Source organism: Botrytis porri, assembly GCF_014898465.1.
Source record: "Botrytis porri strain MUCL 3234 chromosome Unknown BPOR_006, whole genome shotgun sequence".
NCBI lineage: Eukaryota > Fungi > Ascomycota > Leotiomycetes > Helotiales > Sclerotiniaceae > Botrytis > Botrytis porri.
Genome location: NW_024066080.1, coordinates 847,520 through 872,562, shown reverse-complemented (window position 1 = coordinate 872,562; position 25,043 = coordinate 847,520). Strand labels below are relative to the sequence as shown.

General features: G+C 43.2%; 11 protein-coding genes across 11 annotated transcripts; 5 read left to right on the top strand and 6 right to left on the bottom strand.

Annotated features, from left to right (window-relative positions):
• Positions 1-4: 4 nt before the first annotated feature.
• EAF01_004788 (uncharacterized protein) lies at positions 5-898 on the top strand (the record flags this gene model as incomplete). Its single annotated transcript, XM_038913042.1, has 2 exons — positions 5-382; positions 434-898. The coding sequence occupies 2 exons, from the start codon at positions 5-7 to the stop codon at positions 896-898; spliced, it is 843 nt and encodes a 280-aa protein (XP_038771128.1).
• A 553-nt stretch (positions 899-1,451) lies between these two features.
• On the bottom strand, positions 1,452-2,261 carry EAF01_004787 (uncharacterized protein; the record flags this gene model as incomplete). The annotated part of the gene is made up of 4 exons (XM_038913041.1): positions 1,452-1,639; positions 1,701-1,767; positions 1,855-2,105; positions 2,186-2,261. The coding sequence occupies 4 exons, from the start codon at positions 2,259-2,261 to the stop codon at positions 1,452-1,454; spliced, it is 582 nt and encodes a 193-aa protein (XP_038771127.1).
• A 449-nt stretch (positions 2,262-2,710) lies between these two features.
• Positions 2,711-4,381, top strand: EAF01_004786 (uncharacterized protein; the record flags this gene model as incomplete). Its single annotated transcript, XM_038913040.1, has 3 exons — positions 2,711-2,865; positions 2,920-3,305; positions 3,354-4,381. 3 exons carry the CDS (start codon positions 2,711-2,713, stop codon positions 4,379-4,381), a joined length of 1,569 nt encoding a protein of 522 aa, XP_038771126.1.
• Positions 4,382-4,565: 184 nt separating this feature from the next.
• Positions 4,566-5,799, bottom strand: EAF01_004785 (uncharacterized protein). The gene is made up of 3 exons (XM_038913039.1): positions 5,581-5,799; positions 5,134-5,526; positions 4,566-5,086 (listed from the first exon to the last, which is right to left on the bottom strand). The coding sequence occupies exons 1-3, from the start codon at positions 5,615-5,617 to the stop codon at positions 4,983-4,985; spliced, it is 534 nt and encodes a 177-aa protein (XP_038771125.1). The 5' UTR covers positions 5,618-5,799; the 3' UTR covers positions 4,566-4,982.
• A 307-nt stretch (positions 5,800-6,106) lies between these two features.
• Positions 6,107-8,648, top strand: EAF01_004784 (uncharacterized protein; the record flags this gene model as incomplete). Its single annotated transcript, XM_038913038.1, has 7 exons — positions 6,107-6,197; positions 6,275-6,335; positions 6,394-6,463; positions 6,523-6,672; positions 6,726-7,128; positions 7,181-7,593; positions 7,641-8,648. The coding sequence occupies 7 exons, from the start codon at positions 6,107-6,109 to the stop codon at positions 8,646-8,648; spliced, it is 2,196 nt and encodes a 731-aa protein (XP_038771124.1).
• A 1,306-nt stretch (positions 8,649-9,954) lies between these two features.
• On the bottom strand, positions 9,955-10,470 carry EAF01_004783 (uncharacterized protein; the record flags this gene model as incomplete). The annotated part of the gene is made up of 2 exons (XM_038913037.1): positions 9,955-10,098; positions 10,171-10,470. The coding sequence occupies 2 exons, from the start codon at positions 10,468-10,470 to the stop codon at positions 9,955-9,957; spliced, it is 444 nt and encodes a 147-aa protein (XP_038771123.1).
• Positions 10,471-10,795: 325 nt separating this feature from the next.
• On the top strand, positions 10,796-11,591 carry EAF01_004782 (uncharacterized protein; the record flags this gene model as incomplete). Its single annotated transcript, XM_038913036.1, has 5 exons — positions 10,796-10,838; positions 10,916-10,977; positions 11,062-11,208; positions 11,419-11,526; positions 11,580-11,591. The coding sequence occupies 5 exons, from the start codon at positions 10,796-10,798 to the stop codon at positions 11,589-11,591; spliced, it is 372 nt and encodes a 123-aa protein (XP_038771122.1).
• A 133-nt stretch (positions 11,592-11,724) lies between these two features.
• On the bottom strand, positions 11,725-12,364 carry EAF01_004781 (uncharacterized protein; the record flags this gene model as incomplete). Its single annotated transcript, XM_038913035.1, has 4 exons — positions 11,725-11,843; positions 11,899-11,975; positions 12,040-12,131; positions 12,206-12,364. The coding sequence occupies 4 exons, from the start codon at positions 12,362-12,364 to the stop codon at positions 11,725-11,727; spliced, it is 447 nt and encodes a 148-aa protein (XP_038771121.1).
• Positions 12,365-15,500: 3,136 nt separating this feature from the next.
• On the bottom strand, positions 15,501-15,833 carry EAF01_004780 (uncharacterized protein; the record flags this gene model as incomplete). Its single annotated transcript, XM_038913034.1, has 1 exon — positions 15,501-15,833. One exon carries the CDS (start codon positions 15,831-15,833, stop codon positions 15,501-15,503), a length of 333 nt encoding a protein of 110 aa, XP_038771120.1.
• Positions 15,834-17,661: 1,828 nt separating this feature from the next.
• Positions 17,662-19,069, top strand: EAF01_004779 (uncharacterized protein; the record flags this gene model as incomplete). The annotated part of the gene is made up of 2 exons (XM_038913033.1): positions 17,662-17,864; positions 17,935-19,069. 2 exons carry the CDS (start codon positions 17,662-17,664, stop codon positions 19,067-19,069), a joined length of 1,338 nt encoding a protein of 445 aa, XP_038771119.1.
• A 2,535-nt stretch (positions 19,070-21,604) lies between these two features.
• EAF01_004778 (uncharacterized protein) lies at positions 21,605-23,267 on the bottom strand (the record flags this gene model as incomplete). Its single annotated transcript, XM_038913032.1, has 2 exons — positions 21,605-21,736; positions 21,789-23,267. The coding sequence occupies 2 exons, from the start codon at positions 23,265-23,267 to the stop codon at positions 21,605-21,607; spliced, it is 1,611 nt and encodes a 536-aa protein (XP_038771118.1).
• Positions 23,268-25,043: the final 1,776 nt, after the last annotated feature.

Here is a 25,043-nt window from a genome sequence, read left to right as displayed (position 1 = left end):
CACAATGACAAAACGTTTACGAGATGAAGAGTTTGATGATCCTTCTTCACCAGGTTCAGAGATTATAGAGACTCCCAATTCATCCGACATACAGGAAACCAAAGTCACCTCAAATTCTACACCTCAAGCCTCCTCCAAATTTGTTCACCTTGGTGAGGAGACCGGTGAAGCTCCTACAGTAATGCGGTGCTCTTTGCCAGGTCATCAGCGAACATTATCCTTCCCTTCATTCGATGACTACGAAGTACACTATACAAAGTCTCACATGAACAGATGCTTGGAATGTCGTAAGAACCTTCCTTCGGAACATTTTCTCAATCTTCATATTGAGGAAAATCATGATGCATTGGTTAGTGTTAGGAAGGACCGAGGAGAAAAGATTGTAAGATAATCCCTAAGTGTGTATAGTCTGTAGCTACTGATTCTCGAATAGTATTCTTGTTTTGTTGAGGACTGTGATAGGAAATGCTCAACTCCTCAGAAGAGACGTATGCATCTCATTGATAAACATATGTTCCCTCAGCAGTATGACTTCTTCGTTGTGAATGATGGTATTGATCATAAAAGCTCCATGCTTAGATCAGGACGCCATGGACATCGAAGATACAGCTCGGCAGCAAAAATGAAAGTCGAAGAAGTTAGACAACATGCCGCCACTACTGAGCCAACTTTGAACAATCAAGGCATCGACCAAGAATTTACTTGTGGACCAGGTGTCCCCCCATCGCAGACAGAAGATGATGACATGGAAGTATCTGAGACGGCTGCACCAGTTCTTGAACCAGAAGACGATCAGATGAAAGGGTTAGAAAAGGCCATGTCATCACTGAGATTTGTTCCGAGTAGTGTTAGATTCGGCAGGGGACGTGGAAGGGGAAGGGGATTCAGCAAAGCCTGATGTGATATGGATTTACGATCTTATGATATTATGAGAATTTAGAAAGTCAGTGGCACGAGCACCTACTTATTACATGATTGAACTTATGACTTTCATACCGATTTGCAACTCATGGCTGAGTATCTCTATAAAGCATTGAACACTATGACAACCAAGAAAGTTTATATTGGCACGAGCACCTGATTTATGTGATTGTACTCGTGACCTACACACTGAGTATACCTTCAATATACGGGCATTGTAGACCATACCTAGGTATGGTAATAGTAACAATGATAACTATTTCAATGAAGTTGATTCGTAAAGGGTGTTGAATATCTGGATCCGCAGAAATACATACAGCATTTGGTTATCAGGAGATAAATGTATGGAAAGAGTGGGTAGAATACGTCATCATGTGCCTCACATCACTTACTACTTGTATGTTAAGGAGATACATAGGATCTCGTTGAATAAAAATCAATTCATATTGGGTATCTGTATCCAAAATATCCTCTATCTAGCTCCGAAACGCCAACGTCAATATTTACAATGCCCGTATCATCTTGTGGTGTTAAAACAAACTCATACGAGCCCCCCAGCTATCTGCTCTGGGGTTTATAGTAATCTGATAAGGGAACGGATTTGCCTCGCTCGTGGTAATAGGTGGTATATGATCTTTCTCCGTATTGACTGTTGTTACGATCTTCATTGCCGCTTTCAGTAACATAGCCTCCATCGCGTTTCTGACCTTTGCTCGTTCTGTAGAGCGTGATGTGTGAGCCAGCCGTAACCATATGATAGAGTATTCAAGTGTCCTTACCACTTTCTGTTCGCGGAGTAGCTAAGGTGACATCCAAAGTCCACTGTTCCCAACATACCTCTTCCTCCTGTATTATCCAAGTTAGCCAAGGAGATATTTTGGGCAGAAAGAATGCGACCCGGATGATCGGAATTGAATTCCAGAATCAACATACGCCCTTCGTAAACCAAGCCTTTCTTCTCTTCTTCTCGAAAAATTGAACAGCCATTTGTCCTCTAACACCAGTGTTTCTCGCGCCAGTTTCCGAGGTGGTATCTAGTTGCCGCACCAGAGCAGCGGTCCTTTGATCGATAAGTGTTTCGATTTCAACATTCTCAATGTATGGCAGAGTCATGTCGAGAACATCGCGAGACTTTGGTCTAATAGAGGGGAAGAAACGTTGGAAGAAAATGGTATGTAGAATGCCTGTATAGGAGTCGGGTTAGCGGGCGCATAATAGTAATAAGTCATGTTGATGAAGGTAAGAAAACACCGTTTCTACTTGCCTCTAATGACCTCTTTCACGGAGGTAGGGTCCGCAAACACCTCAATAATGTATTCTGGCGGTCTACGCTGGTCCATTGCCACTATTCAATCTTCTCATTTGTGTTTGTGTTTGTTGTTTCTAGAGTTCGATCGTGCACTTTATAAAAGCTTTGCACTTTAATAAGCTTTGATCGTTTTGGTCGTTTTGGCCTTTGTGCATTTACATGGAGGGGTAAGGAGTTATTATGCAATAGATTCAATAGTGTACGGAGTAAACTCGAATGCTTATCGGTACATGAATATCAATGGGTCTGTCAGCCGAGTTGTGGCTGGCACGGCTGGCAAATTACCATCCTCGGTCTTCAGAGACAACAAAGGGAGCTTTCCTCACATTTCAAAGTTCCTGAGGGAAACTCTATAATTAAATCTTCTCATTTCAGCATTCAATATTATATTGTTTTCTTCACATTTTCAAGCTTTTACACAATCATCCTTCAACGTTATGTGATTGTTGTTTTATTCTTTTTCTTTAAAAGAACAAAATCATGAATTCCCTTCGCAAATGGGCAAGGAGGAATAGAACTCCCCTTGCGATTGGTTTCGGAGTGATTGGTGTAGGCTATGTAGCTACTCAGTACGTGCTAGGAAAGATTTCTGATGCTCGACAACGTATGAGTAGTGATCGTATAGCTCGAGAGAAGTAAAGTTTGATACCCACCGAGATAGTGACTTATGCTTATCCACTTATTCTTAGTCTTCGACGTCGGTTTGAACAAAATCAAGAGGACTGTACTTACACCGTCTTGGCCCTCCTGCCCACCGCCACCGAGAACATTCTTGCAGAATTGAAAACGGAGAGAATCACCGACGAGTTGCAACAACAGAAAGCTGCGAAGCAGGCACGAAATGGAGCTGATCGTCGATCAGATTGGGGTTCCAGTCCTCCGAGCATTACCGATGACGATGGTAGAAGCATGGTGAGTTTTAGTGATAGTGGAATGCATATAAGTCAACTCGGAATACCTTCAGGATTAGAGTTAGGGGTTGATGGAGCACAAGATGGAGGGCAACAAGGAGAACAGCAAGCACAAAAGATCAAAAGGTCGAAGATGCAATTATGGAATGATCTTAAGATTAGCTGTAAGTTAATTGAAGTTCGATTTTATATTCGTTACTAATATCTGCTAGCTATCACGCGATCATTCACTTTGATATACACACTCTCTCTTCTCACACTACTCACACGGATTCAACTTAATCTCCTAGGACGTCGCAGTTATCTTTCGAGTGTAGTCTCGCTAGCTACTGGTGGCGTAGAGCAGTCAACAATAAGCTTGGAAAACAATGACGATGATAATTCAGATCAAGCTTATGGAAACGACTTCGAGACGAATAGACGATACCTGACATTCAGTTGGTGGTTGCTTCATAGAGGGTGGAGAGATGTTATGTTCAAGGTTGAAGCTGCGGTAAAAGAAGTGTTCAAGGATACTTCTATCAGAGAGGAGCTCACCATGGCTAAGTTCTCTGAATTGACGCTCGAGGTCCGTAAAAAGGTAGAAGGAGCCACTCCCGAAGACAGACAGGCTACTCGCTGGCTACAATACCTCTTGCCCCCTCGTGACCAAGAGGACTTTGTCATCAAAGAATCCGGTATGAAAACTATGGAGCTTGAGACACCTTCATCATCCCCTGTGTCACCATTAAGACGACTCCTTGATGAAACCTCGGATCTCATTGACTCTCCACCATTCTCCCACGTTCTGACTATGCTTCTTGATGCCGGTTTCTCAACTCTTGTTGAACAAAAGATCGCTCAACAAAGCTTCAAGATTCCCTCTCAACCTGAAGATGCTCGTATTACTGAAATCGTTGAGCCAAACGCGGTAAAGCTTCCATTGATTTTAGCTGTGCTTACCAGACAGGCTCACTCCATTGGAAATGGTGTGCCTAATGAATACCTTCAGGCCATGGAGCAGGTTAGGGAACTAGAGGCTTTTGCCGCCGTGGTTTACTCTAGTCACGAGAATGAGATTAATCCGATCGATGACTTTGGGAGTGCCATGTTAGTGCCAAAGAATGGCTTGGGCGAATCTGAAATGAGCTCTGTGGCTTCGAATGGCCAAGATAGTCTCATAGACGTGGGAACTGCTAGCAGATTTGAGAGTGCATGGGGCAAAGCGGTAGACCCCGCGGACAAAGTAACATCTTATTAGATTGGATATGGGCGAGTATTATACAAAGTCGAGGGAATTTTTGGAATATGGGAATCATTACTGGGCAAGGTTGCGGGAACTTCATTGAGGCGAAAGAAGAAACGAGTTATGTAAAAGATACCAAAATAATGGCATAATTGTATCATCCTTTAGACCTTTGAGAGCTGTATCGTCTGTTCTATTCGGCTTGGCCACTTTGATATACATGCTATGATTTGATCTTCAAAGTCTAGGATACGAAGTAGCTAAGAATAGAAGATTGTTTGATTTGTCGAATCCACCCTAGACGATGCAGAGTAAAATGAGACATATCATCGTGGAAACCATTTGATTATCAAATCTAAAGCTAGTCGGCTTCAACGATGTTATCTGGCCAACCCAAAACTAGAAGTTCTGGCGTTTTGACTTCCTCAATTTCTCAGGCCGACTCCTTTCTCGACTCTCTATTCTACCAATTTGCCCCCTTTAACCTCAACTCCGATATCCTCCAAACGCCTTGACCTGCAACTATGCTTTATTGTATTGCAGTTTAAATTAAGTGATGTGCGACATTGAATATCCACTGCGTGTAAATTATCAAGTTCGTAAGGCGCATTAGACATCAAAGAACGCCTTTAACGAATTGGTTGAGGGCCAGCTCGAAGAGCTCGTTTGCAACTCCTTCGCCTCCAGGGTGCTCGACGGGAGATAGCGGGTTCTTGACAACTATGAAGTATCAGCACTTTGTAAGAATGATAATGGAAGGTCCATACCAAATTCCACATAAAGATTGACATATATCTGATGTAGTACCTGCCTCATCGTTGGAGTTTGTGTGTCGGTAAGCATCACGAACTTGATGTTCGTTGGCGTCTCATAGTAATGTAACTTATACTGTCCCGTTCGAAAGGATATGAAGCTATCATCCGGTCCTCCTAACTTTCTCACCATGTTCCGCAGCGAGAATATAGTACCAAATATCAATTTCGCATCATCTTGCGCGCTCAACTTCCCGGGGCGACTCCTCGGCACGGCAAGTTCTGGAACCTTGAGAGGAGGTGCGGCGCTGGAGTTACTGGAGCCGGAAATGGGTCGCGCAGTTGCGCCGGTGGTGGAGAGGGGTCGGTCATTATTGCGGTGCCAGAGTTTGGAATAGATGCATTCGGCTGAGGGATATGGTTTAGTGTCAATTGCAAATTCCAAGACGTGTATTGACTCACTATGCCTATCGAATATGTAGAAGGAATAAACAACCATGGTGACAATATAGTTGTATTCTGAAGTATTGCTGAGGGTTGATATTCCCTTGGGACACTTTTGGCCTCGTAACTTATTATTATTGACAAGGCTTCGTCGGTATGTACTCCTCTGTATGTATTATGTATTATGTATTATGTGTTATATACGTACGGTAAGGGTGGTTCAACGTTGAATAATAGGCTTTAATATGGTACCAAGTTCGAAATTAAAATGATAAGTACAGGCTTAACGCACGCTATCAAATTAAGCTTTTATCAAGCTAAGCAAGCCTAATGCCTCTAATCCCAGAGATCGGCCGACCCCTTGACCAAAGCTCCTCATTCGCCAAATTAATTTTTGGTAGCCTCACTGTTCAATCTTACCTTTCTTTCCCCCCCTACCCCCCCTTCCCTCCAAATATTTCTCTCTTTGTCTTTTCTCTACTCGACCTTCAACATAGCTGGCCTTTGAGATGTGAAGGGAGATATCTAACTTTTACAAAAAAAAATGTCTTCATTCGCTGGCGATTGTGAAAAACCAGGTCATCCGGGTGATATTACCCAGACAGAGGCTGATGCGGGCATTCTTCCTTCTCATGGTAAGTGAAGGGTTTCAATCTCGCGACCATAAGTACCAATACTCTCTATAATGTAAACTAACTTACCTCCTTTATAGGCATTTCTCTCAATATACCCGGTGAACTAGTTGATGGTCGCCCACCTTTGGTACAATACCTGTAAATCGCCTCCAAAAGACCCCTCCTTATCTTTATCTCCCGCTAATGGATCGTCAAGTTCCACCCCCGCATATCAAAGTCCTCTTCGACATCACCGTCGCAGTGCCTCTGCACACCGGCAAGTAAAGGTTAGGCCCGAGTCTCACTATCTGGATATTCGTATGTAGAAATATGCTAATTGCAAAAGGAAACGCTTGATGCAAGATCCGAATACATGAATAATGAAGAGGATGGGAGAGCCGAACATCACATTAATCAATATATTATCAAGGATGAAATTGGCAGGGGCTCTTTTGGAGCTGTTCATCTAGCGGTGGATCAGTACGGAACGGAATTTGTAAGGACTTCTGTCCTAAGCCATTGACTATTGGTTTAATATTGGGTACATAGGCAGTTAAAGAGTTCTCCAAATCAAGGTTACGGAAAAGAGCACAATCGAATATCCTTCGAAGACCACATTATGTCAGACGACCCGGACATCTCGCAGCAGGGAGCGGTTTCAATTCTCCTCTTCATCGCCATTCGGCATCCGACATCCATATCAATGAGCAACAAGGAAATCCTTTGTATCTGATCAAAGAGGAGATCGCTATCATGAAAAAATTGAACCATCCCAATCTTGTTAGTTTGATAGAAGTTTTGGATGATCCAGAGGAAGATTCTCTTTATATGGTTTTGGAAATGTGCAAGAAAGGCGTTGTCATGAAGGTTGGGCTTGGAGAGAAAGCAGATCCATATGACGTTGAAAGTTGTAGATGCTGGTTCAGAGATCTAATACTTGGCATTGAATATCGTAAGTACCTACGGTAATCTTCTGTATTGATATAATGGCTTACATCACGAAGTTCATGCTCAAGGCGTTGTGCACCGGGACATCAAGCCGGATAATCTACTTTTGACCGAAGACGACGTGCTGAAGGTTGTGGATTTCGGAGTTTCTGAGATGTTCGAAAAGGCTTCAGATATGATGACAGCCAAATCCACAGGGTCACCGGCATTTCTGCCTCCAGAATTGTGCGTAACGAAGCACGGCGATGTTTCCGGAAGGGCAGCTGACATATGGTCCATGGGAATCTCATTGTATTGTCTGCGCTTCGGTCACATACCTTTCGAACGGACCGGAGTTCTTGAATTGTATGAAGCAATCAAAAATGATGAGCTTGACTATGAGCCGAGTACCGACCCTCAGTTTGTCGATTTAATGAAAAGAGTCCTAGAAAAAGATCCAAGAAAAAGAATTACTATGGATGAAATTCGCGTATGCTTCCCCTATAAGTTTTACCGAATACGGCTAACGTTCAGCAGGAACATTCTTGGGTGACCAATAATGGAACTGACCCATTACTACCAAAGGAAGAGAACATTGCGAATCTGGTTGAGCCGCCGAGTGAAATCGAGGTCAATCATGCAATAACCGCTAAAATGAGGGGTCTTCTCGCGGTCATGAAGGCTGTGAAGAAATTCAAGTCTAAAGTGGAGCAGAGGAGACCTAACGCTATCTCTGAGACATTAGGCAAAGGTATTCGTGTTCTGCACCCATCGATGGGGATGACCGAGCAAAAAGAATCCGCGCTTCATAGGTCCAAAAGTTCGGATCTCGAGGACAGACGTCTAGTTGAAGCAGCCCTTGCTGCTGAAGGTGTACACCATGATGGAACATATCCATCGGCTGATGGTCCCAGGACTATGGCGAGCCGAATGGACTCTTCTAGTACAATTGTAGCGGACGAGGAGCCTATAGTCAAGAAAGTCCAATCACGTATTATCTCGAGGACTGATTCATCTAATTCTATAGAAAACCGCCCAGAGTTTCGGGAACAGCAATCTGGTGACAAGGGGCACGCTCACGATCCTTTGGATGAACAGCCTCTGTACCTAGGAATTGGTGCCGGAGTTGGGGAAGACGGCGATTCTCTAGATGGACCCGTACAAGAATTGATAGCTGAATCCCCTACAGCAGCCGATTTCAATATATACGATACTGCCTACCAACAGGAGGTCGATCGAATTCGTGCTGTCCAAGGCCACGCTGCCACTGTGTATTTGACGCGAAGAGTAGATCATAAAAGGGAATATAAAGCCGATCGTCACATGAAAAATCTCCCAAATCATACGGAGATGAAGGGTAGAATTCAAGAAGGATGGAAGGGCCTGGTAGATCGCGCTCAGGACAATAAAGATGAACGTTCACTGCACGATAAACTTACAGAAGGTCATCAGGTTTTCTCCGAGTTGGTATCTAAGGCGGTGGAGAATACGAGGAACTTGGGAAGAGATGTCGGTGGGAGGGAAGGGGCTACGTCTGAGAAGTAGTGCACACGGCTGTGTGGAAACGAAAGGAAAGGTCGAGGAAGGGGAAATGTTATGACATAGGTGGTCAAGTGAAGTTATTGATCTAGCAGGCGTTTAACGTACGTTAGTAGTGAGTTGGCAGATGGTTTGATACGATTCTTGAATACCATAATTTTGCAATACAAGACATCTGTTTTTATTATAGCTACGACGAAAATCTATGAGTATTAGATTTATAGGGTTCTTCTAGATGTTATCATATGCGCCTGCTTTCTGTTTATCGAGTATTTCACTATGTACATTACACATTTCAACGGTTCATTCCCAGCGTCGCCGCCTCTGCATCCTGATCAATTGTTTTACTGCGTCCATTCTGCCAGTCCGCGCTTATGCCCAGTTTTACCCAAAGCGAATCGGGCGCTAGAATAGGGGGAGAAGCGCCCTTGTTGCTAGCTACCTAGGTAATTTGGACATTATTGTGTGGAATTTGTCTCAGGGATCTGGGTCTAATGTGCGCTCTCAGAACTAAACGGGTATTACTGTCTTGTCGCGTCTACTAGTATATCTGAAATTTCACTGCCCATGCTTGGAGGTTTTCTCCAATCCTCAATTCAATTTGGTTGAGTAATTCTGATACTAATTTTCCTTTCTTTATTACTATCGAGACTATTCTTCTCTCAAAATAGATGCAACAGGTGCGAATCTCCCACAGAAATGCGGATTGTTTAGATTCCCGCCATAAATCCTAGATGCCATTCCCATTCCTATTGATGGGCAAAAGGCCAGCAGCTTCACTCTCTAAAAAGGCGACCTAAGCTTCTCCGGCTTTTTTTTGCCAAGAGACTGCAAAATAGGTAGTCCTGAGCTCCGGGACCCCTTGAGGATCCATTACCCCTCTTCCTTGATGATATATTCATTGAATGAAAGCCGTAACATTCTTGCATTTTTCTTCCATACTGTCCATCTCTAAAGCTTCGCGTTCAATACACCTGGTCTTTGACCAATACCACTCTGAATGTTCCATTTCCCTTCTGCCCTACCCAAATGCCATGAACGCCAAATGCTAAATATTGGTATCATTAAAGTATACAAAGCAAATGACGCTCGCCCAATTGTTTTACTCCTCCTCTGTCGTCTCACCTAGGTGGTCTCCTCAAATCTTCCCATAACAATTCTAGAAAGGCGATGGTTCTCTGGCCATAATTACCGAAGTGGCACGCATCGCTTCCTTGAATGAAGCCAACACTGCTCTAGAATTCCTGCATTTCACCCCAAAAAGCAAATGTAATGAGTACATCCGCGAACAAGCTGTAAGAAGGCGGCTTGCCTAATCACTCGATGCACAACCTCTGCATCCGCAACTAACACATTGAATCTCCTGATCCTCCTTCAGATCTGCCTTCGGGACCCGGCATATACAGGTAGAGTTAAAGTTTGTCTCTTTCGTTTGGACGCATTTAAGACAGCATAACTATATCCAATTGCCCATTAGCAAATCACTCAAACATGCATGCATCACCCCCTTCACTAAGAATAAACATACCTTTTCGTATCCCTCCTTCTTCCATTTCGCCACGAGCGTCGCATCACATTGACCGTTCTTCACACACCAATCATATAATTCCTTGCTGATCTTCTCTTCACAGTACATATCCCAAACGTATCTACTTCGCTGATGATTTATTTGTGTGATTTCCCAAGTGGCTTGATGACGGGGACCAGTGGATGGTGGGGCTGCAATGGCATCCTTCATTTTGTTGCTGTAGACGAGGAGAGAATCTTCAATATCGCTGTAGCCATTTGGGGGAGCTTTGCGCTTGGAGGAGTGGCGGATGGCGGGCATGGTTGCGGTGTTTATGTTGTAATTTTAGTGGTTATGAGGTTGGCAACAGTGGTGGTAAATTATCGTGAAGTGTTGTGGTGTATCCAGGTGTAGAAAGTGAGGAGTTCGTAGTTGTGCGAACGTCAATGAAATATGATTCTGATTCGTAGCGGGGTGAAGCAAGCAAGGAAGCTCTCATTCAAAAATTAATTCGTCAGCCTCGAGCTCCTAGCTAGAAATTTAAGGCTTACCGCGTCCACGTGACACATTTTGATCGGTCGCTTCTATCAAGGAACCTCAACTTCTGGGGACTGAATGGAGATCTGATCACAACGAATCAGCGACAATGGTTATTAATCCTACTTATCTTGCGCAGCGAACGCGCCAGTGTAAGTTAACCTTCTTGTGCCCCATGGGCCATAGTGCTTTGTGTTTGATATAGAAGGAAAGCTAATTAATGCGGCAGCCGTTAACTGGACTGATGCGAAATCAAGAGTGTTGAAGAGCTACAGAGAATGGATCCGTGCTGTATGTTTGTTCTTTATCCGTGGGAAGGGCTAGAGGGAACCGCGGACGTGTAGGGAGCATGGAAACTGATGGGTGTTCATGTAGGCTCCGGAAATCCAAACAATGTACTCTCTCGGCATGCCAGTTTCACAATTGAGGACGAAGATGCGGTCGGAGTTTGAGAGGCACAGATATGTGAACCATATTGGAACGGTAGACAAGCTACTGTATGAGAGCCATGCAGAATTTCAGGTACGTTAAAGACGTTGGGGAAACTATGCCTCCGGGATGCGAGGAGACAAGATGAAAGAGGGGTTGCACGAAGCATAGTTTACGCTGTAGAGGAAGACTCGGCATGTGAGAAAGAATGATTGGCATCGGCAGCAGTATGGGTCACATTTAGGGGGCGTGGGAAGCGATGGGTTACACATGAAGCCTATTTACTAACTTCGTGTTTTGTAGGAGACTTTGAACTACTGGAAGCAACTTCCTCACATCTTGAAGTATTTCCGAGCAGAAGAAGACCCAACTGCGAGATTACCACAGAATTTCATGACCGGTTTCTTAGAGGTATGTCTACAATGCTGCTCCCATCTTCAACCCATTTCTGACCTCAATCAAAGGGACGCAATTAGAAGTTGGTATCTTTATTTTGTCGCTTTGTAAATATCCCAATGAACCTCAATTGAACTCCATGAGATCCTTCCCTTTTATACGCCTTGCCATTGCCGTGATATTCCAGTTATTGGCCCCAATACATTACGTTATTTACGACTCCATCTGAGAGGCATGCTGCTCCCGTGCTGCTGTGAATTTATCGGCAACCACATCACAAAGATCTATCAAATCATCTAACCCCTTTCTTAAAGCATCTTCAGCAGAATTATCTATTTGCACTATCAGTAAATTGTCTCTAAACAACCTAGAACGGGCAATGCTGACCATATGTTTGAATTCGAATGTTCATTAACTCTTCCGAAGGATGTGGTATCGAATAACCGCAGAACTCAACATCAGGACTGAAAAGAAAGGATTAGCATAATTGAGCCAAGAAATTCGCAGGCTAACAGGAATCTGACATACTTCTTCATGATGATGTATCTCAACGCATTGCCTAATGTGTGATCTTCCTTCTTGAACTCAAAAGATGCAGCCTTATCACTCGATCCAGGAAGCTAAATCCCACGAAGTCAGCACATACTCAATCTATACTACTGCAATTCCCCTCAAGAGTTCTGTGGGCTCATACAATGCGAAGTCTCTGTTCCTGGAACATCATCGCAGCGGGGTTGTGCGGATCTTCGCGCATGAGGGTCTCGCCTTCAGTTTCTGCTGGCACTTCCTCCATTGATACATCTTCTGCCGGCGTTGGTGCAGATGCCTCTGCTTCCTTCTTTCGTGGTGCCATAATCAATTTGTTTGAGGGAGTGATATCGTGAGATGGATGGGCGCAAAGAAATGTCTAGTTAGTGAAGAACCGCAAGATTGATAATTTTGATAAATTTTATCAATGGTCACGTGTAGATAAGAGATTTGATGTTTTATTGAGTGCCTGAGGCCATTTTCCATGTCACTTGGGACTTCGCGTGAAATCCAATTCCCCCATCTATTTTCCCCTACCACTTTCCATAAAGTTTTCGCAATTTTCCAGAACTTCTGTGGTCAACCTAGATGATTTTCATCCTACCTTTCTCCTTTTCGGAATTCCCAATTTGGCCAAGTAATGTTTGAAAGTCCAATAGATTGTTTGTTTTTGATGATTTGCTTCACTTATGCAACTCCTGATAGGCTAAAAGAGCCAGCCTTGACGCTCAGTGGCGGCAAATGAGCTTCAACCTTTTAAGGCCTCGGGCTTATGTATGACCCGAGGAAAAGGTTAAGCTATAGAATAGGGGTTATCTCGATAACGGCAAACGTTATGCCAGCTGTGGGAACGTCATATATCTTATGGTCTTAGCTTAAGGGGGATGTTACTCCAGGCTGTTACACTCGCGCGCGGCAAAGAAAGATTAGGAAATCATTGGTCGCCCGTTGGTAGGTTGGTCAAGGCTCAAGTGTCTTTAGAAGAGGAAAAAATCGATGGTGCCAAATCTGGGGTATCTCTGCAATGTGCCGGAAACGATACAATACAGATTTTACCATTCAGAGAATTGTACAAATTCGACAATCGAATGTGTTCCAAGACGCCGTTGGGAACTTGGCGCATGTTCCACTACATACAGCACATAACAAAGTCACCTGTTATGAGTACGAAACAGTATTGTGGCGCAGGATTAACGAATGGATTTCTCACGATTCCAAGGTTGCCTCATCTTCTGGTAAAGTCGCACACAGCCTTGCCACGAATAGATGCAGATGTCCCATGTCCCATGTCCCATGCCCCATTTTTGATCTGTTGAGTTGGAAACATCCCTCTATTTTTTTTAGAAGATGAGACACGAATCGATCGCGTATGATCATACCAGCGATCTCTTCTTTTCTCTTGATTGAATCTTACTTTTACTTATTGTTTCTTCTCCACGACGTGGCGTGAGCCCTCGTTCGCAAAGATTCCTTCTCTCCTCTTTAATCCTTCCAACGCGTCTCCTTGATGTGGGGAAGTTTGATTGGAGGGAGATGCTAAGCCGCGTTTCAAGGAAGATCATTCATGGAGCCATTTGGTTGGTTAGTTTTTTGTGACTAGGGTATCAATTTGTCAAACACAACCGTCGCAGTTCTAACAGGGATTCTTCGGACCATGCCCGCATGGACCACCTTCGATGGTAGGTGGGACTCTGGACTCCAGGAGGAGGGGCTCGCTGGCTTTTCCAAAGCTGGCTTCGGTCCTTACTTGCTTTAACTAGCTTTAGAAGTTCGTTGTTCGACGAATAATCATAGACTCGGGAGCTGTCAAACCTGAAAGCTGTCTATGTTGATGTGCATCTTATGGATCTCCGATTGGGAGTTGCAGAAGCCAAGTCAGCTTTCTCGTGTCACGTACACCTTTTGTGGCTCCTAGGTATTCAGTTACCTATATACGTGCTTAGGAGGAATACGAGTCTACTAAAGAGCGGGCAATCCGAAAATTAACCAATTCTCATCACTGTATCCCAACTTGGACTGACCTTCCAGTCGCCGAAGCTCACCGTCCATCAAAATAATCATATATATTGTGTTGTCCGAAAGAAGAGGGGTTTGTGTTCACAGACCATGCTTATCCTCACAACACACGATTGATCGTCAGGGCCGCAAGCGAGAAATATTGAACATAGAAAACATCTTACAAATCAGATTTTTTTCATGCAATCATCCGTATGAATGTGATAGAGAGGGGCATTACAATTTACAAGCAATATTCACATGCAAGATCTAACGATTATTTCAAACTCGTGTGATATATATTAAATTTTGGCCAGATCAGGACTATGCTTCATTTCACAAAATTATCATTGAAACGAAAGGGACGACCGATAAGCTAATGATAAGTGTGTGCAATTTGGATAAAATTGATGCAGGACTAGCAAGAGTTTCACTAGGGCAGTATGAAATATTGAATTTACAGATCCTGCAGATCAGAGGACTACAAGGGTTAAAACCCAAAAGCATGGAAAACGATCTCTGCGATGAAAAATCTTTGGGGAAGATTGGGCGATTTAGAAGACGAGAATAACGCAACTTCTTCTACTTTGCCTTCGCCCTTCAAGATTGAGCTGAAACTTTCCAACGGCAATTCATACATCAATAATGTCTTATATTCATTGGCAGAGAAACTGATAGCCAAGATATTTGGGATTTGATTCATGTTTGATAGCCAACCACATCCACCAGTCAGACACCAGCTGCCAGATCTAACCTGTTTTTCAACTTCCCTATTTATCCGACTCCCGCCAGGTACTAGGTTCCGCACACTCTGCCTTGAGTTGAATCTAAAACAATAGTTGATTGTCATAAAGTCCAAGCTTCTCTTGAGCTTCATTTCCTGAAAATACATTGAACTTCGTGGGTAAATGATGTGAAAAATTGCATGTTTGACTATGGAGGAAAAGCTCCTATGGCAATATGTAAGTCATCGCCATCGTTATATCTGAAAAGTCCCAATATCACCTAGTTACCCATATATTGACAATCGCATATCGTAATGTATACGAATCCATCCTTCATCCCATCCTAGATTATGACCTCAATGACCTCCGCTCTCAAGCATTGATATTCAAATTAAATAAAATCCTTATATATCAGATCAAACAAACCACGGCAAGCATACCAGTAGAAACAAAGGCGTCAGAAGTTGTGTTGCTGAATAGAGATATAATTTGGATCTTCATCAAATGCCCAATCCCTCACTCCATAATGAAACTTTATACAACCCCAATTTTGTATTCCTTGGAGATTCCTTCATACTGATTTTCCAGTCCACTTACTCTTCAAATCAACAGAGTATCCTAGTTTCCCATGTTTACGTCTTCGAATACGTACGAAGAACCCATTTGCATTCCAAAATACATGCGATTGGTGACTTGACTGGAACATATAATTTCCCCTCCATTTCATCCGACGATTTTCCTTCATCTCCGTGCATCTATCAAGATTTCCACCCCTCTCCTACCCTCCTTTTCCTTGTGAGAAGCGCAAACTTCCAGTGTCGGACTACGGGGTATATAATTAAAATCGACACGAGTTGGAAGTAACGCATTGACACTTGACCGGGGATCCTTCAGTGATACTTTATACTGCTGGACGGAATGTAACTCTATTGTACCGGGAAAAGGGTTTGCAGTAATCTTCATGGCCGGCATCAACATGTATACGTTTCCCATCCATCTCTCTACTGTACTCTGTACTGTGTCCAAGATCTCATCTTGAATACCGAGCTCCTTGTTTCTGTCAACCTTTTCCATGCCCATATAAATCAGCTCCTCAGATGTGTATGTAACTCGCTCGTATCACCCACGCATTGTCGAGCACCATTGAATCCATTACCAACAGCCATGTCAAACAATCAAACAGCCATACAGCCGAAGAACCTTGAATAAACAGCCTTGATAGCCAATGAATCCATTCCCACCCTGCTCTTTTAACCCAAGTGGTATTAGAACACCAGTGCACCCACCATCACTCATTGCTTAGCACTAGCACCCGGTGTTTGAAGCTCTTTCTTTCTTTTCTTTTCTTTTTTGTGATCGACCTACTTGACCACTTTTTGAGGGTGGAGGTAGTAAATACTCTTTTCGTCTCCTCCATGATCGAATCCAATTAAACGGATTCATTTCAGAATCGAAGACTTACGAGAGGGGGAAGAATCCAGAGTGTTTCTATTTTATACATGGAATGAATATTATTACACCAGTATGGATGGATGATGATGATGATGATGATGATGATGATAATTGATACAAGTGATAAGAGAGAGTTACATGAGATTATATCAATATCAGTCTTAGTCTACTTAGTACTACCGATGATATACCTTAGTATGTATAATAATAAGTATAATACTCGACGCACCTGGGCAGTAATAATCATACCGGTATAGGATCCCGCTAAGAGTCTCAAGAGTTCTTAACTGACCTACTTATCCTGTATACGAAATAACCTGAAACACACCCACCTAACAAAACCTCGATTGCCTCGAACGCCTGGCAAAAGCCTCGATTTCAATTAAATTCATAAAACCTCACCGCCACCCATAAAGACTGATTCTGACCCTTCTCAAACCGACTGCTGCGACTGCGACCTCTCTCGTCTCTTTATGAAGGTGAACCCCTCTCTGGTCGGATCTGTTATTACTTCTTCTTCTCCTCCTCCTTCTTCTCTTCTTCCTTTTGACCACTTCAGCATACGTCCCAGAGTATTGTGTAGTTTATGTTCTTGGTTTATCTATAACAACTACAAAAGTACTGTTTCTATCTCACCAGTATAGCTATCTATCTATCAATCAATCAATTACCACTATCATCTGATAAGCTTTCCTCCCATCCCCATTCTCAACCACGACGCGAGAAGTACCAAGCAACATCTGCTTCGCAATAACATACCGGTCGTGTCCCGTCAGTTACAGGTTGATCCATTCGAAAACGAAACGGAATCTAAGCCTCAAATCCTCTTTTTTTCTATTTAAACGCATAACTATTATCAAAGCCACCGCAAGAAAAGCACTAGGGATACCTGGAAACTACGCATTGCCTTTCATCCATTATTTACTACGTACGTACTTGGGAAAAGGTCAAAACTCGAGTCAAACCACCATTCGGCTCAGCATTCTCAACACTCACCATTAAGTAAACACAACATCTCATCCTGCTCTTTATCCTGCAGTTTGTCGACTGTCTACTTGGGTACATCGGCGAGAAGTATCATAATCAAATTCCACGCTGAATTTGTGGAAATACGCCGACCGACGGACGCACGAATCCGAATCTTGAAAGATACGGAAAGAGGGAGAGTACAAGAATCGGAAGGGAAGAGGGAAAAGGGAAAGAAAAGCCATTCACGACTGCACCACATCATATAAACAAGTAAAGTGTGCATTAATTTTTGAATCTTCACTCTGCACATTGCGAAGAGTACAGAGTCATTCAAGACTTTTGCTTACAGGCGGATTGATTGGAGACCAGCAAGCGAGAAAGCTCCCTCATTTTCAAACATCAGCAAGTTTCACCATCTCCCACACTGCACCTTCTTTTTTTCTCTCCTCTTCAATCATACACTTTGTATACCTCAATCAAAATGAGTACGGCTATCGCAATGGCCCCTTCACCGGTACCCCACGATAGATCATCGTATGTTGATATCGCTCCTTCGAAACCCTCGAATTCTCCTCCGGCGCAAAGAATGCCTTCTACGTCGGCCACGCCGAGCGTAACAATGGCGGCACAGCGTACAGGGAGCGGAAGTCCCAAATCAACTCCAGCAAAACCTTCACCTACTGCGTATGTATTATTCCTTGAATTGAATTATCGATAAATTAAATCAATAATACTGATGTTGTAATTTTAACAGATCTCGAAACGGTGCACCACCTAAGATTATCGTTAAGAAGGAACCATCCTCACCTGAAATAACTGCCACTTCGCGTCATAGACCTCGAAAGCTTGATCTCACCAAAAACACGTCGAGCGTCAATCCAGGTACTGGAAGACCCTCGGCCAGTCAATTGACAGGTAGGGGTGCGGAGAGTGGTGGATTGGGTATTCAGGACGTCGGATTGGCATGTCTCTCGCCAGGGTTTGTCACACAAGATCCGACGATGCGAGAACAATTGCAGCGAAGTTTATCTGTCCGTGAACAACAGAGGCATATTATCGAATCGCGGTTACAACAAACGGCTAAGCCTGGCGATGCGCCAATGGAAAGTGCTAAAGAAAGAGAGTTGAGTGGATTACCAGCAAAAACCCCCGGTACATCTAGAAGAAAGGCGCCGCCAGGACTCAGCATTGTCGCACCATCCCACGAGCAATTTGCGAATGAGAGAGTGATTCAATCTGCTCCAATGCATCATAGCTTTCCTGGCAGGCATCAACCACAACCTCTAACCCGTCACGTCGCGAATCAGCCGTCAAATCTCTCTAATACATCTCACATCCATCACGTACCTGCTACTCAAACCACTAACAGACTACCACCAATCTCGGATGTCTTCGCAGCTGAAAATCTAGGTGCACATCGTGAATCGCCAAGAGGAAACGTGTACCAAAGCAACTCGAATTCTAATTCATCGCATTCCAACTCTAGGCCAGGTTTCCCATCCCCAGGACATACTTCACAACCACCGGCGTCTGCGGGCCATCAGCGCCCTCGCGAATACCGTTCTGCTGAGGAAGCACAGGCTGATCTGGCTGGTGGTCGTGCTGAACTTCTACCTAAGCTCGTACATTACGGAGGTCACCAACCCCCGACTCCTCCATCGCCTACAAATGTCAACGCTAGACCTTCAGAAGCTGGTCGAAGCAGTGGTAGAAGAAGACCTAGAGCAGAGTATGAAGAGGGAGCCAGTCCACCACTTGGACAAGGTCCCCCAACATCAAGACGAACTGGACCATTCGGAGAGGGACGAGATAGTCCAATGACTTCACAACAGAAGAAGGAAGAGTTCATGCGCCTGTGTAATCGGGCTTGGGATCTTTTCCATTCCTAGCTGTTTGTCGTCATGTCTCTTTTTCTTCTTTCCTTTTGTCTATCAAACAAATAATGCTATAACCGGAGCTTCACTTTTACTTCTGGGAAAGGCAATACTCTTTTTGCGTTTTATGATGACAGGGCATGTTGTACGTGCCTGTCAGTATACTTTCTTGAGCCATTATGATCGACCGAATGATTTCTTTTTACTGCTTCATATGATTGATGCGTTGATTCATGGTTATAATGGACACAATTATATTTAATTCGCTAGGGTGAACAGGGGTGTTGTGCAGTGAAGGGCTTTGTGGGTGAACGGAATGGGTGGTTAGGGAAAAGGGAATGGTATACAATGATTTTCCATGAGTTTTCGGCAATCTTTGAAGGTGGATGGGGTATGGGAATGGGAATGGGAATGGAAAGGAAGGGAAATAAGGATAGGAGGAGATATTTTAGAAAATGAATGGATTCTGTTCTATATTCAATTCAATGAAATAACTCTGTAATATTTCAATTCCTTCGCTTCGTGCTACTACTTGAGTGGTGTGTTTTTTCTCTTTCGTGTTCTGTGTTTTTTTTTTGGTGGGAGTGATTGAAGTATACCTAGTACAGTATAGTGCAATGTATTGTAGTACAGCAAAGCATGTTGAAAAGTGTGTATCTTGCTGGTGAAATAGAGAGTAAAAATAAGTATTGAATTTGTGATTATCAGATGAGAATGAGAGATTAGAGGATAAAAGGGTATTGTGAGTTGAATGATTAGTGAATTGTGATAGGGGTGCGGGATGGAATTGGGATTGGGATTTGAGAGCTTGAGGGGCTCGCTATTGGATGGGATGAGAGGGAATGGAGATTTCAGAGTGTACGGGGTGGGGTTTGAGGGGCTACTTGTCGGCTGTTGGAAAAATGGTGTGGATTATTTTAAGATGTGTGTGTGTGGTTGGCTATGGGGGTGGTTGGTTGATGAGTACCTAGGTAGTTAGGGATGGAGATTTGGGGTTTCGAGATGGAGTATGGGAAGAGAGGGAAGAGAGGGAAGAGAGGGAAGAGAGGGAAGAGAGGGAAGAGAGGGAAGAGAGGGACTGGAGGAGAGGATGGAAGGTTCCTAGTTATACAGGTATATATAATGATATTGTTTTATATATATTGATATTGTTTGTGTTATGCTGTGCTGTGCTATGCTGTGTTGTATTAAAGTATTGAAGTATCAAAGTAGGAAATATCCCTTATCTTCATCATTGATTGACTATATCTACCTCTCTAGGTACCTAAGCACACACTCTCGCTTGGGAAAAGGGGAGTCAAGGGAGGGAAATAAGAAGGGGAGGAAATGGAAAGGAGGGGAAATGAAAAGGGAAGAAAGAAAGAATAAAGATATAGAGAGGAGAGAAAAGGGGATAGAGTGAATTACGCGATATTTATAGGGGTTTCCATGTTCATATTTTGAATGTTTAGGTTTGAGTATACATTATATCACATCACATACATCACGAACATAAATAAAGTTACGCATAAACTCATTTAATCTTTCTTTCTTTGCTTCTCTCTTTCTTTATTCACATTCTCCATCTTCCTCTCCAATCGATTCGATTCGATTCCTACACAAACAAGATCCGTTTCACCTATCCATCCATCGCTTATCTACAATCTCCCACTATCACCTTCCCTCTTCCTATCTACGTATCCATCATATAATAACCCCCTTCATCATTCCGAACCTTCAAAACACAAAGTACCACCTTTCTTTTCAACCAATTATCCATCCCATCCTCTACCAAAAAACAAAGCCACACACAACCATATAAGTATCAAAAAGCCACAGCCAAGAATCGCAAGCTAATTTTACTCACGCATACCTCCATCTCCGATCCATGAAAAGCAACGAAGACTACTCATGAATCAGAGCCAGGCCAAACCAAAAGCAAATACTCCCAGCCCATAGCTCTCTCTTTCTCTCTAAGAATAAAAGGTTGTAATTGTCCAAAAAAGGGTCAAAGAAGGAGAAGGAGAAGATGAACAACGACTGTGAAATGTATAGTCTTGATTATATCATGGATGCTCATAAAAGAAAGATCCCTTTCTGTATCGTCTGCTCCCCCAATTCGCCATTCATAAGAAGTCGAAGAAAAAAAGGCCCATGGCTCAAAATGAGTAAAAATTGTGCATCAAGACTTTAAATTAAATAAAAAAAGCAAAGCAACCAGGGTTGTGAAGAAGAAGAAGGAAGTTTGCTGTGCTGCTTATTAAAAAGAACACCCCAAACGCCATACTGTTGCTGTAATGTAATGCAATGCTCATGTGAAATATGCCACCCTTCACTGCGCAATGCTCATGTTGAAGAGACACCAGTGTCGTCTTTCAATTCTTTAAATGCTCCCATACCAGTAGGGTCGTAATAACAAACGAAACCACATTCTTGACAATTGAAGCTGCTGGTCGAGCGGAATTTATGTTCAATTCTACACGGCTTGAGGTCTTTTTGAAGATTTGCCTGTTCGATCATGGTCTTGAACATGCTTTTTCTGCATGTAATTCCACTATCCAGCACATAATGTCAGAGGCCTTCCTCACCTGCTTGACAAAGTTTTATCTCACGACCCCATTCGGACTTGAGAACTTGTGAAGCAGTGATACGACGGTGAGGATTTGGATCCAATATCGAGTAGATGACATTACGACAACGTGCCTTTATTTATGTTAGTTCATACAAGCATAAGAATTGCAAGAGGAAGACATACTCGATGTAATGACTCGATGGGAGCATATCCCTCTTCGTCTCTTCGACCTTCTAAATACTTCTCATAAAACTCATCTTCATCTCTCTTCGCGACTCGCCAAAGGTGACGTCCTGTGCGCATTGCCATGTAAATGACACCTGTAGCCCAAACGTCGACAGCTCTTGCGTCGAATTCTTTGTCAATGTACTCTTCTGGAGCGATATAAGGAGCGGAACCACACAATCCAGTTACCATGTGTGCGTCCTTCTCCCAAGCCATTCGAAAGCATTCACCGTTCCCAAAATCTGTTATCTTCAAAGAACCGTGTGTGGTCAAAAGAAGATTTTCTGGTTTCAAATCTCGATGCGCAACTCCCATCTCATGCATGTATTCGACTCCACGCATCATTTGCTTGAAATAACAGTCCGCTTCCACAACTTCAAGCTTTCCGGCGGCGAGTACCAAGGTGTAAAGATCACCACCTGCACAGAATTCCATGACCTCACAATAGTCCCCCTTCGAGTCTTGAAGGAGGTCAAGGGTGTGAATGACATTAGGGTGTCGTAATGAGGAAGATATACAGAATTCGGAAGTGAGTCTCTTGCTGTATTTCCGTTCGTTCTCTTCGGGTCTTCTTCGGAATTCCTTCACAGCGTAAAGTTGCTCGGTTCCCTGTTCGGACCTCTTGTGGGATATCCTGACAATTCCGAAAGCACCCCGACCAATAACTTCATTACATTTCCCGTATTTATCTACCAATGTTGCCGTCGCATTGGGCCCACCCTTCTTTTCTGTAGCCAGTGATTCTTTCTCACGCTTCAGTTGATCCACCCAGTTTGACATGAGTGAAAGTTGTTGTTCGCCTTCATGGGTTTCGGATTGTTTCGCCTTCCCACTAATTAAGCCTCGCAGCATTTCCCCCAGTTTCTCTTGTCTCTTGGCACTCTTCAGATGATGCTCGTGACCCCCTTGCACATCAGGCACGGTGAGAAATCGCTGATGGTTTGTCGGTGCCTTTTTGTCTTTGGTTGAACCATTTTTATCCTTTGTACTCGGTGTAACACTCGATTTGTCGGATGGACTCTTCTTCTCTTGTGATGATGTCTTTCGGGACAGAGACCCAGGCCTCGAAGATGATTTAGGAGATGTTGTGCCATCCACAACCTTTGGCGTCGAGGAACCAGAGGCGGCACTGGATGTGAAATTATGTTCTGATCGTATCGATTCCTTTGTAGAAAACATCCGAGTTAAGCGTTTCGTCATGGAAGGTTTCTCGGCCGTCGTTGGCATAGGTGCTGCCTTGAGAACGGCCGGAGGGGGAGGTGTAATCGTTCCATTCATAGTTCCATTCACGCTTAGATTTTCGGTGCTTGTGATGGCGCTCACATTCGAGGTTGTAGGTCGAGATTGGGGAGAACCATGTGAGGACGAAGGTAAAGAAGGCGTAGGAGAGGGTTGTGCCTTCTCAGCAAAATCTCTTGGGACTGCGACCGACGCCATGGTGATTTTGCTTTCTTGAAGAATTTGAGATGCGCTTTCGTATCGGTTGCAATCAGTAAAAAGATATCCGCCAAAGGCGGAGGTCGCGGGCAATGCCCGTGCTTTGTTGGAAATTTGTGTTTTTATTCTGTGGGCGTGTGGGTTGTGTGGGTGTGGGACGTATGCGGAATAAGATTGAACAGTGGGAATTCCGGGTTTTTTTTTTTGTGAATTATAAATCGAAATGAAGCGGCGTATCAATTATGGAAGTGAATGTAGTTGAACTTTCTTGTGTTGCTTGTTGGCTGGCTGTCTTTGGAGGGAATCGAAGGTATGATTGAAACTTCTTTTAGTACGATCTCTTTGGGAGGCGAATATCAGAAGAAGTTGGAAGAAAGAAGTGAGTGATCCTGAGGTCGAGGAAGGAAAGTCGCAATCTCCAATTATAAGAAATGGAGATGGATATGGAAATTGAAATTTGAAATTATTTGGCTTTTCCCTTTGATTTCTCTGCCACACACCCAAAAAGCTTATGTGAGTTTCCCGGATCGAGAGCGGATCTTCCTAACTTGGTAATATCGTACTAGAGAGTCTAGGAAATATCTAGACTAGTGAGTATTTGTTGTATCGGCACCCAGTCAGTCGTATGAGTATCCGAATTCCTTTTTGAGAGCAGGTCTTGCGTGTATTGTCGGTGGTGCTGTGGTGCTGTGGTGCTTCTAATGTCGGTTGGTAAGAAGAGGTAAGAAGAAGAAGCAAGATAAGTTGAATGCGGTAGCAGGAGGTGAGGTAGCGGTAGCGGTAGTGGTAGTGGTAGTGGTATTGGTAGTTGAAGTTGTAATTGAAGTGGTTGTAACTGAGTACTACCACCTCTGAATGTATGATATAATAATACGAGTACTTGGGGTTTCGATGGTTGCGGATTGAGTACAAGTTAAAGCAAGAAAGCACACACAGCCTTGCTTGGAAACAACTTGTAATTAATAATAATAGAGTAGGATAGGATAGGATTGGATAGATAGGATAGATAGGATTGGATTGGACAGAAGGATAACTAGGGAGACTTTAAAGAATTCATATGATAAATAAGAAATAAGACAGAGGAGTGGAATTCTTTTGCCTCTTTTATTATTTCGAACCTTTGTTATCAATTTGGAGAGGGTGAGAAAGGAAGAGAGAGGCATTATCTATTATACCTAGGCATCTCCCTCTATACAGCATACATATATACACTTGTACTTATTTATCTACATCTAGGTATCTCTATCTATCGATCGATCCATCTGTCTATTTACACACATTACATATATTACATACATGTCTATCGACCGACATACATACATAACTATCGACCTACATATATACATACCTACATACATACATGTCTATCGACCTACATACCTACCTGCTAACTAACTACCTAGCCACTTTTTGACCATTTCTCAAGCTTGTCAAGAAGAGGCCGGTCCGCTTTCAGTACTATATTAGCTACCTAGCTATCTATCTTCTCCTCGACTAGGCAATTCGTGGCATAGGAGTCAGCAGAAGTGAATGATGTTCATTGTATATTTCTCTTCATAGTAAAGTATCGCTTGTAAAATAGAATGTCATGAAAATACCTACCTAGGTACTAGCTATATCAAAAACTTTCATCGAAAGACTCCTCGGTCTAAAGAAAGAAATTCTTTCAGAAAAAAATCAAATTTTTCTTTCTATCTAAACGGTCTTTTTTTTTCTATGAGGGATTAATATGAAGCTAACCCCCCTAGTTGAAATTTCAATAGCTACGATAGACCT